The sequence below is a fragment of the Vanessa cardui genome, chromosome 4 (assembly GCF_905220365.1).
Source record: "Vanessa cardui chromosome 4, ilVanCard2.1, whole genome shotgun sequence".
In the NCBI taxonomy this organism is placed as follows: Eukaryota; Metazoa; Arthropoda; class Insecta; order Lepidoptera; family Nymphalidae; genus Vanessa; species Vanessa cardui.
Window position 1 is genome coordinate 10,135,459 of NC_061126.1, and position 12,679 is coordinate 10,148,137.

The window sequence follows — 12,679 nt, forward strand, 5'->3', positions numbered from 1 at the left end:
TGTCATCAATTATTCGGTCTGTAATTTGTAAATAAAAAAAGAGATAAATATAACAGATAAAATAGTACGTTCAATATATAATTAACAGACGACAATCTCAGAAATTTAATATTTAAAAATTAATCAATGTTTATAAATGAATAAAAAAAACGAATGTAAAACAAAACATGCACTCAGTACTATCATTTATAATCACTTATTAGTAAACTATATGCAATACAGTATACTACTATGTTAGACATATATTAAATTACAGCTTATCCTTTCACAAAGTTGCACGTTCGATTATGAACACATTTCGTTCACTAGTCAGGCTTCGAACTTACATAAAAAGTAGTTGTATGCAATTGATTTATTGGTCTCTGTTCAGGCAGCCCTTTCTGGTCGTTATAATTAATTAAGACAAGGGGCAAGACTTAATAGGCCCATTTGTCTCAGACGTGGACAAGCAACTGTGTTTTATTTATATGTATTTAGATATACATACATATTATCTGTTCTCCGCTTGCCTCACCAGCTATATAACTTATTTGCTTATAGACTAGGTATCCACCCAAGTGTCACGTGACTATCCTTCCTATTAAAATGCCTAAGCAACGCAATTGTAGAGGTCCCTTGTAACTTATTTAAATTTCCCCTATATATATAAATATAATTTTTATCCCATAATGCAATTTTATTCGTAATTATGAGATATTTTTCTACTACATGAAAGCGTTAGGTCAAAACTACGAGAATTATTATTAAACTTTATTTTTCAAGTAGCAGATGTCAACTACGGCTTAGGTTCTTAATAAAATAGTAATAGAACTTAAACTTTCGAAGAATTGAATAAAACTAATCGCTTCCCTCTTTATAAAAGTGCAGCAAAAATATTTGTCATTATTAGGTAAACATCGATGCGAGCAAAATTATTGATATCCGTTTGGGGTAACATAGAAATCCCTAAGAATTCGTAGAAAATTTGAATTCGTAAAGAATTCGAATGCTTATCACTTGTAATTTTAGGTATATTATTTATAGTCTATGTATTATAAATTTGAAAAATTCCAAAGTCAAATTTCCTCGTAAAACGAGTTACAAAATACGAATGAAATAATTACGAATAATTACAAGTTTTCACATCTCACAATCGATTCTCATCGACATTGTAACACTCGAGTTCACTTTTAAATAAAAAAAAAAAACATTGAATTTCCTTCGAGATGGAAAGCGATGGTTTTCATTGCGCTTGGGAAATTACTCACAATTGTTACAATTTACTGTTTTTACGCTTCACGACAAAATCGATGACGATACGATGTCGATTGACTATAAAGATTTAGCGAAATTGAGTTTCTTATTTCGTTTGTAGACAACGAAATGCGAACTATTTCTATTATACCAATCTCGAGTCAAACAACATATTCGAATGTTTACAACGAGAATAATTTAATTTAGCGAATTAAGATTTTTTTTAAATACATACTACGTAAAATTAATAAACTTCAGGTCCAAATGGAAAAGTGTTTTTATCAACACAAAACGCATAATATAAAATGTTATTATTTTAGTATACTATAATAATACTTTATTTATTTTGTTCTAAATTTTCTTTTTAACAGATAACACAATTAAAATTTCAAACCATAGTATTATTACAAAGAAGGTTTTATTTATTAGCTTGTTTATTTTAATAGTCATCATAATCACAATATAAACATAATATTTGGACATCGTCTACATTACGTAATAATGATGTATAGTTATGCCTAAACAGTCGGAGTTAGTGTAACAGAATGTTTCTAAAAGTGTAACTTATTATTCATGAAAATAAGATTTTTAGTTTAAGAGGTCATATGTGTGTGTAACATGTAGTCTACCGAATAGCACACATACATTTATTATTTATAAATAATACGGAAACATTCAAGGGGTCAACGTATTATATAAAATATTGAATTTTTAAACGATTTCTGCGAATACAAATTACCATTTACGCTTTCCAATTTGGACCAGTAGTTTTTGATATTATGTTACTAAATATTTGACTAAATGCGTGCCTTATGATAGGTCCTTATTCTCCGTATTTTTACGTAAGACAGAGGCGGATAGTGCGCTCGGCTTGATACTGAATGTATGACAATAAAAACTTTAGTCTTAAGATGTGTCGTGATTTGGCTAACTATTTATAAATTATTCCTCGTCTTTGCCGCAATTTGCAATCTTTTACCTTTTCTATATATCTTTACTTTCTTATTCATCAGATGTTTTTTAGATTGCCGTTATATTTAGTTAAAAATTTTAAATTAATGACAATAAAATGCTCTGCTTTAACCAGCCGGATTGACGAGATGAAATTATGCATAGAAATCTATACTCCAGCCAAATTCGATGTGGAATGTTTAATAACAAAGCGTTGCTTAGCAACCAACGTCAGGCAGATGCTCAAAACATTTTTAGAAATATTTACAACAATTATTTTTGATGTTAATAAAAATTAAATTTGATGATTTATAATAAAATATTTAAGACAAAGGACTAAGCGCATTCTTGGTTATAGTTATAATACTTATGATCATCTGGAATAATGTAGATCTCAAAAATAATACCTCCAATTTTAAAATGATATCAGAAATTACCTCGTAGTTATATAATTCGCTTTATTAACTTTATCTATCGCCTCCCAAACGACAGGACTCATTAAGATTAATTTGAAACAGATTTTAGTGCTATATTTATGCTAGCCAAAACAAGATGTCTTTTTTTAATCTATGTGTAATAAAACGTTGTGTGTAATGTTAACATTCTTACAATTACGAAGAGCTTGTATCGCTATTATATACCTTTCTAAATCTGCCCATTGCTTAAAAAACACTCCAAATGTTACAAACCTGCGATTTCTTTACGTCAGTATTAAAATATAGGGTTGTTAGTTTTGTAGTAATATTATAGTGGTAATAAAAAATTTTTAAACTTTTATTTTAAGCTAATTTTCATATAAATTATGTATTGACCGGCTAAATAAAATTTTTGGATTCTGTATTAAATTAAAATTTTTGTGTTTAAACAGGAAATTGTGTTATAATGAATATAGTTGTAATTATAATAATTATTATTTTTTATTAACAGTGTATCAACCCTAATTATGATGAAACATGGTTTGTTTACTAAAATTCCAGATCGAATGTGGCTGGAGTATAATAATCTTAACTTATGGAACGTTGATGAACATCATGGAAGATTTTTTTTAATTTATAACTTCTAGGTTTTTGTGCTGAAAGTTAGTGCAGAAGTTGTTTATTGCTTATATTAGCAATATTAAAAACTGCATTTGATTTTCTTTTATTGACATAAAAACAGTCAATCAATCTATCTATCTATCTAATTATATTTGATATATATTTTATACGTTTGAAAGAAATTTGATGATTTACATAATACCAAAAAATGATTTCAATTTTTGGTCTCGTGATCTTGAAATCTGTATATATCAGATAATAATTATATTTTTTAATGAAATTATTGTTTTTTTTTAATTTTGTCACTGAAAAATAAACGTTGTGTCCATTAATAAATAATTTAACATCTGACCCTGAGCAATAAATTTGTCCTTACAAAAAAATAATTTTAAATATGTATTAACAATATTATAACGTGTTATCTAACTGCTTTAGAACAAAAAATTGTGATTGTGTCATTCCATATTTTAATCTTTATTTAGTCAATGAAAAAAAAACTTAATTGCAAAATGAAATATGTTTTTAAATGTATTAATAAATGTCATTGTATAAAATTTGCATTGATGAAAATTGTTAAAAACATACGTTTAGAAGGCGGTTCCGCCGGCGGAGGCGGCGTGGTAGCGCGGTGCGCGTGCGGCGGCGGTGAGAGACGGCGCGCATGCGCGGCCGCTGCACCCGCCACACGTACGCGCAACGCGCGCGCTCCTGACACGCTCGCGCACCACGCGCCTTCTTCAGACGGCCGGCATCCACTTGATGGCCTGAAATAAAATTTTGACTTCAGAAATAAAAATAAAACGTATTAATTAAATAAAATTCAAATCTAGAATCTTAGGGAGTTGTTTATAACTAAAAAAAAAAAGAATTATGAACAAAGGCTGACAGAAATGTTGGCATTTACATCACTGGCTGTTTAAGTAGGGGTTGGTCTTGAAATGTCACAGAATTTCATATTTGAAAGAAGTTTCAGCATCATCAAGTTCAGTTTCGAGCATCCGATGAAAAAAATATATAAATTAAGCATATGCATAGTCACTGATGCTTGTCCGGATTTGTACCCGCGATCTCACGTGTGTTATCCACTAGGTCATCTCGGCTAATAACATATGGCGAGGCTATAAGAAAGCATACACTAACTAGTTGATCAAATTAGTTGGAACTTATAAATTATTATTGCAATAATTGAATACTTCAATAAATGTTTTTGAAATCTCTATCAAATAGTTCCTTATTTTATGATTTAGGAATAGTTAAAAATAATATCTTAATTCTACAAAACTGTTTATATAAATACCACGGCTGCTTATTGCAATTTACCACTGATCGAGGTCAACCGTCTGATTATGAAGATCTTTACATACGATTGAGAGCAATGCACCTCGCGTCAGGCGTCTTAATGCATTAAGAAACAATATTGCGGATTCGACTGCATTATTTATACAATTAATGAACAAGTTTAATGCAACTCAAGGACTCCTGGAGTGTTTCCAGATATTTAAGTTATTATTTATCATTACCATTGTTAAATGGGATAATTGTATTATTGAATTTGTAAAATATAGAAGCTTACGAGAATAAGGTCCTTTCAAAATAGCCAATGAGAGGTTAAGTTCAATTGTTGGCTTTGTAGATCTTTTGCTTATTTTTTAATATGAAATTGTTTCTTATAAATGGTACAGGAATAGGTATAGCTAATAGCTAAAGTTACCTGCTACGAGGTTATTATAAAGCCATGATACTTTTACATTACATTTTTTTTTTAAATATTTGACATCTATACTAATTTAACAAATGCGAAAGTAAAGAATCTGTCTGTGTGACTGTTGCTCTATTACGGCCAAGTCACGGAAACGAATTTGATGAAAATGGTATGAAGTAGGCTTATCGAGCAATTACTAAAACGCGTTTTTTAGTTCCGTTACTAAGTTTTTTATCATTGCGCACTTATGCATTAAACCGTTCTAAGTTCGGCATTTTGCGCCTCGAATATATCGTCAGAGAGTGATATTAAGTAGAATGTAATTAGGAAATGGAATACGATAGAAATTGATTTTCCTAATTTACAAATCGATTCAAACACGGCATCGATTCTGTTCCGTTGAAAATTCGAATTGTGCGTCATGAAAGTTGTTCTTCTATTTTAAAACTAAATAAAATTTTGTTCTTATTGTTAGACAATCTTAGCCGAAACAGTTTACGAAGTGACATAGAGCTGTCAGTAGTAAAATTTTCCATGAAACGTTCAGACTATAAATTATTTATAGACAAGCGACGACTGCATTTCTAAGTAATTATATCTATCGTTTTGATTTAGACAAGTGCGCGTTTTTTTGGGTCGTCTTTCTACAGTTTCTTTCATGCATTGCTTTCACTTATGGTTAAATTGTGTACAATTTCCTACGTATAATACGTACGTAGGATTTTACATCTTGCTTTTAGATATTACGTTTTAATGAAATGTGAAACAATTCATTGAAATGTTCCAACAGGTATTTAGTAGTTAAGATATGCTTCCCTTGTAACTCTAATCAATGGAAAGCAAAATGAAAAAAACTGTAAATGAGTGTAATTTTCTCATTGAACAACTCGCATTGGACCAGATATGTGGGTATCCAATATTTATTCTTTCATTTTCGAAAGGATTACTTGAATAACATATACTAATTAACATTTAAGTTAAAAAAACAGTAGTTTCATACCAGGTATCAGAAAAACAATAGTGGCTTATTATAGACTACTAAACTTAATACTAAGTTCAGATCTTTCAATATAATACTGAATTGTATTTAAAACAATTTATTTAGTAAGTTCAAGTAATAAACATATAACGGTATCATGACAATACCTAACCCAGTGATAACCGCGGTCGTGTGACGAATCTGCGCGGGCGCATCGGATGTCCGCAACGAATCGGCCTAATGTCCTTTAGCTTCACGACTGTACAACTGTTCCGTGAATTACTTTTGTTATAAGTGACTAGTTTATCTTTGGACTTTGTGTATTTTTTTGTTAATTGGAAATTATTTCTTTGATAAGTAGTTAACAATACTTAAACTCTCTAAACAATCTGAACTTCAAACTAGATCACTTTAAAGTTTTGTATACGATTTTGATTTTTTGCTAAAAAAAAAAAATTCATTATTTCGTGACTGAATCGCTGTTTCTGTAAAAAGTTCAATAATTTCCATTTTGATTAAATTTACATAATAAGGAAATTTTAGTAAACTACATACGTGTCCTCTTAATTGGGTTTAAGGCGAATAACTTTAATTATATAAAACGTTATCAATCACATTTGTAGATTCTTGAATTTGGGTACAACTCAATGATATATATGGTATATTTAGTACATCAATATCACAAATCTCTAAAATTATATAACTGAATCATATACAACTTCTGTATCTTGGAATATTGGATTGAATAACCTTTGAGACATTCTTAATATTAAAACAAATAAAGCAGCGCAAAGGTGCTTCTCAAACTAACTTTTAAATTTCGTAATTTATATCTACCGAGCGATCTCAGCTTAATATGCAGTACAAAGACGAATTACATAATTAATTATGATTTTAAGAAAACGGTCAAATTAAATGTAGTCGTGATTACGTCCGTAAATTAGTAAATACTAATACACATATTACGTACATAAGTAAGACAAGTGTTGGATAAAAACGAAAGTGGAAAAACACGAATAGCCATCATCATCAGACGCAGGAAGCATGAATGCTAAATGGAAGTGCGTTTCTTACGAGGCATGTGAACATTGTTATGTAACTACGGGAAATAATCTTTATAAAGACAGAAATTTCCTTTTCGACTTCATTAGATACTGTCACAAAGTACAGCTATTCAATTTTCAAAAATATTTTACCTTTTTTTTTCTTTCATTTGTTCCGGGAGGGCACAGATTATTTCGCAAAAGTCACGTGGGATGGAGAAGACAATATTTAACTTTGTCTTTTTATAATCTAGTATAAACCTTTTTAACTTCGTTTATAATGTAAAACAGTTTCATTTATATCAGACATAATGTATTTTACAGGCTAATTACAATAATAACTAATTGTAATAATCATTATAATTTAACAAAACTTCTCTGAAAATCAGTGCTTTTCAAAATTTAAACATACGAGTATTTGCTTAATTACGATTTTAACTACAATCTATATTATTAAATTGATTCTCAAAAATGTTCTCCAAAATATTTTACGGACAGACATTTGTATATATGTATGAGTTTACATATAATTGCTCTTCACTGATGATTGAGATTGACGGTTTAATTTCGCATGTACGATATTTCGAGGGTCCATGAGGCAAACGTGTTGTCAAAAATTTAATCAGATTTATTTTGCTTTCTGCGTATTTTCTTTAACTGTTTAATTTGAGAAGTCAAATCGAAATGTAATCCTTTTATATTTAAATTAGCTGACGAAATTTCGAACTGTACGCTTTTTTAATAAATACGCAGTACGGATTAACATGTCATTAACATTTTTAGTACTTAAAGTAAAACAAAAGTGGATAAGAAAGGAAAAAAAAACGATTTCCGAGTATATTTACAATTTCAAGAGAGACTTATATCGTATTACCAAAATCGAATTTTGTGGATTATAATCAATACAACACCATAAATGGTGATCAGATTAAAAATTAAAGAACCGATGCAATTTCAATGATCTTAAATGACGGTAGTCATTTAATTTTCAATACTCAAATTCTTTAACTAGTTATATTACAATAGCTAGCTCCCGGAACACATTTCCTATTACTATGTGTAAAATATATGAAACGAACAAACCTCTACCTATTGTATGTACGTTGATGTTACTATGTTAGAAACAGAGATGTAACGGAGCTTCGATTCCGGTTCCGTTAAGTCGGAACTTCCGATTATTATTACACATTCGGTTCCGACTTCGGTTCCGATACTTTTTTATCGGATGTTAATCGGAGGTCGAACGAAACAAAGCGGGCGGCGCGCGACGGCCTGTGCCGAAAAGGTTCATACATGGGGTTTTAATTTTAATTAAACTTTAATTAAATTCATTAATTTTATCTTTATTTATTTGAAATTATGCCAAATTTTTTTCACAGTTGTTTTTTATTTTGTAATAAAAAATAAAAATGAAAAGGATTGACTATAAATCATGTTTTATTTTTCCTTAAACAAACTGACCCTGCCTCAGATTTCGATTCCGATTTCGATTCCGATTCCGATAAACCAAATTTGAAAACTCCGATTCCGATTTCGGTTCCGATAAAACTACCTCCGTTACATCCCTGGTTAGAAACCTTCACGCATGTTCTAACAACGACTGCCATGCAATGTTTCAACTCAACATAATATATATTTCTGTATATTACAACAGAGAGAAATACTACAGAACAGACAAATAAAATATATAAAAGAATACAATTACATATTGCGACCGTGTTACATTTTCGGAAAAGTTATATAAATTATATTTAAAACATTTGTAACATATTATATCATTTTAATTTTTGAAACTAAACTAATTGAAAGTAGCCAGACCATATTGGTGGAGAAAATACGTTGATCTAAAAGCCAAATGATGGTTTTCACTAGCTAAATTTGTACATAGAAATTTGCATGTAAGATATCGTGACACATGTAAAATAGGCTTTATACCTTCAACAAAGGAGGAGACCGGCGGAGACACGAGCCGTTAAACTCACTATCACATGTAATACATATAACTACTAAGTTGAGAACGCAGTCGTAAACATACACCGAATCGATGGTAAATACTTAAATTATACAAAATAACATAAATAGCAGGAAACGATTCGAATAGCTAATTTGAATAAAGAATAACTTTAATTAATAAATTATAGAATGACCTCTTTTGAAATAAAACTATATTATGAATAGTAATCGAATATCTCTAATAGAATATTTTACATTTTTAAGTAGGTAAATATTTATAGTTTTTTCTATATATACAAATATGTACTCAGTATTTTATGTATTAAAGTTGATAAATGTTATTAAAAATACTTTTTTCCATCTAAATACTGGTTACATAATTCGCACGAAAGAAAGAAGAAAGATAAATTAATGGTGTTATGATTTCATAAGAACGTCTTATATTGTTAGAGTCGGCTTAAAGTAGTTTTACGATACAGTTTAAAGTTTGAAACGAAATGTTACGCAAACGTTAATTGTATTCCATGTCGGACAAAGATTGAAACAGCTTGTATTGAATCTAATTATGATTAGGCTGTCTGAAGCTGGATATTTATTTTATGCTTATGCCCATGCAGTTGGTTTCTTGAGATTAACATTAGTGTGCGTGAAGCGTTTGCATCCATGCATGAACAAGCCAGACCTACTATAATAAAATGAGCTATTTTGAACTCTATTCCAATTATATTCAGAATTGAATAAGATTTCGTTCCGGTGTCAACACAGTGTGAAGGTTTACGTTCGTCCTTGATGATTTTCATGTTTTAATGACAACATATACTATTACTAATATACTCATTAAAACTTTAGAATCTAAATATATGGAACAGGTCGTTTTTATGTTCGTAAGATATGTTTAAATTTAAGTATGTAAGATATGAAGTAGACTGTGCATGAAATTAACAATTACTGACGAATTCCAAACGAGATTAATTACAACAGTTAAAAATAATTAAACTCGGTTAGATAAGACAGACGAGAAAGTGAAGATAATCCCTTGGTGAGTTATGAAACGAATTATTTTTGAATGATAATTGTTTTTGCAAATGTTAAAAATTCCCAAGGAAGTTATATGATCAGACAACAATAATCAGAGCTCGGGAAAGACGAAACAAAAGGAGACAGCTAATGTGAACTGATACAAGAAATAATTATATTACCAGTTGTTTATTACGTAAGATGAAAATTATGCCGTAAATGTAAAACAATTGAGCCAATACTAATCGAAGTGGACCAACAAAATCTGAAGCTCGCACGGGGTCGTTGACCAAAACAATAAATGTTATCAGAAGATCGCAATTTGATTAACGATTAACACGAAGTTTTTTTACGCAGCTGCTTCTTCAGAAACCTCGTCGTAAAACAAAACTACTTGCTGTATTTACGTAACCAGCTATCGTGTTCATCTTTACGAATTGTTCGCATGCCAATATGAAACGCAATACTTTCTGTGAATATTACAAAATAAACAAAGTGTGTCAGAAATCTAATAAAATAATTTTATATAATTGCCGTATTTTATGCAAACATTCGCATACAATGCATTTGTGCTAGAACACCGTTTCCTGGACTCACAATAATTAAGAATTAACAATCTTAAGTCACACAGTAACGGTAAATTTGAATTCATTAAGATTGAGTTACGCGGTACGAATCTGGGTCAGAACGTCTGTTTTGAAGTATCAAGATATTTTTAAATAATTTAATTGAGTTCAACTAACCGTTTTCTCCAATCTTGAATGAAGCTCCAGTCACACTGATCATCCTCGTCCAACACCGTAGCCTCATTGTGGTCAATTCGTCCTCCATGCACTAACTCGACTAACTGACGAGCCCTTTCAAAATTACCTTCGAACTCTACTACTAAAAATCCATCTGGACTCACAGATTCAAAAATATCTTTTTTATAAGTCGCATCGTTTACGGTCACAATATCGTGAGTTTCTTTAAGATCTTCGGTTTTGATCTCGGAATAAATAGCCTCCGGTACTTCGACTTCGGAAACTAGTTGAGTTCCTCCACCTTTGTCCACATCTTTATTTGGTTCCACGTTCTCAGATTCAACTATTTGTCGATTAACATAAATTGCTTCTTCTTTTTGGTTCGTGATTTCTTTCTGTCTATTTTCTTCCTTTTTCTGTTCTGTATGTTTCCGAATTATAGAATCTCCGAAATATATAACTACTTTGTTATTATTTTGAGTTATTTTATTAGCCAAACCTCCTTCAGTGAGAGGGATGTTGGCTTTCCTTGTCTTGTCATGAGATAGTCTCTCAGTTAATTCATCATAACAAGGAGGACGATTAGTATAGATCTTTTTATCTGCAGCTTCTTTATTAGCTGCAGCCTTTTTTTCAACGCTTTGATACATCGGTGGTCGGCAACATTCATCATATTGCGAATTCCACTGCTTTGGCTCGCTGTAAATGTGTTCTGGAGGTGATGAAGCTCGCTTCAATGGTATGTATTTTTCGTGAATGTTTTTGGAACTCGGAGATTCGTTTTTTCTGAAATTAAGAACGCTTCGACGAAAATTTGATTCTTGAATGTCACTGTTTTTTTTAGAACGCGAGTTCCCTAGAAGTTTAAACAGAGGCTTATGTTCGGTCTGTTTAACACGATCGGTGCTAGGTGCTTTGCGCATAGCGAAGGGCCCGGTATCTTCGATTGGTTGCTGATATAATTGTTCACAGCTGGTTGATCTATGAGATGACACACGAGATTTAGCAGGTGCGAGCGGTTCCCGGCTCTGCCAGTGTCGTACTGAGAGTCTTGCCGCTCCACGAATGAATTTCATGGGTTCCCAGGCCTCCGCCTTCCTGAGTATAAAATTATCACACATGTTGTGTTTCGCGGGCGGTTTTCGGGCGTCAGCGGCGTGGCAGGACTGGAGCTCGCGACATAGAAAGCACGAACAACGCGCAGAGCACAGCATGACTACGCGAGCGCACCGGCCGCACTGGCGTCGCCGTTACTCCAAGAACCATTGTTAACGCCCCGCTACTGACGCCTCTTACCTTCACACACACGCTTTGCGGATTAGTGATACCGTTCAAACTTGATCTATTTGTGTAACTTTATATTGTTACACGAAATTTTAGTCTCGATCATGCACCTACAAATTCGATTACCATAATTCGAGTCATAAATTGCATCTAACAGAACTATTATCACGACTGGTATACCAACTTAGTATCTATACCGACTTAAGTATGTCGGAATATTTATGATAATTATACTCGTAAATTATCTAGGCTTTCTGCCTAGTCTGCTTAAAATCAGTAGCATTGGTGTTTGGAGATTTAACATTAATGTTCACTAACACTTAGCATCACGGGGTGAATGAAACTATAAGTATTACTCTAAATATAGAGCACGCTTCAATGAGGTGTCTATATTCATGTAAGCTCCATACAAATATCGACAGATAATATTCTTATACGTATTATGTATAAATATTTTTAAAAAACATCTATAAATAAATTATTATGTTTTCAAATTTATCAAAAATTCCGTAAATTACATTATGTAGTAGGTAGTTCGAAATAGAAATCGAATAGTGTCGAGGTTACACAGTTAAATATAAACGTAGTTAAATTTTTTGTTATGTGTTTTACTTAACCTATATTTTATTTAACCTGTTAGGGATATCAACGAAATCAAGGCTAAATAAAAACTTCGAGGCAATTATTGAAACGCGATTTCAATGCGAAAAGTCAGTAATTGTCTTGTCGCAAAATAA

The 12,679-nt window shown here is 31.3% G+C and overlaps 1 protein-coding gene across 1 annotated transcript in view; it reads right to left on the reverse strand.

The window, feature by feature from the left end:
- Nucleotides 1–11,901, reverse strand: part of LOC124544082 (ankyrin repeat and BTB/POZ domain-containing protein 2) — a 32,956-nt gene extending 21,055 nt beyond the window's left edge. Inside the window, exons 1-2 of the mRNA XM_047122504.1 lie at nt 10,659–11,901; nt 3,807–3,985 (exon numbers count right to left, since the gene is read on the reverse strand). Coding sequence (XP_046978460.1) covers nt 3,807–3,985; nt 10,659–11,872 — 1,393 coding nt within the window. The 5' untranslated portion in view covers nt 11,873–11,901. The remainder of the gene's footprint in view (nt 1–3,806; nt 3,986–10,658) is intronic.
- Nucleotides 11,902–12,679: the final 778 nt, after the last annotated feature.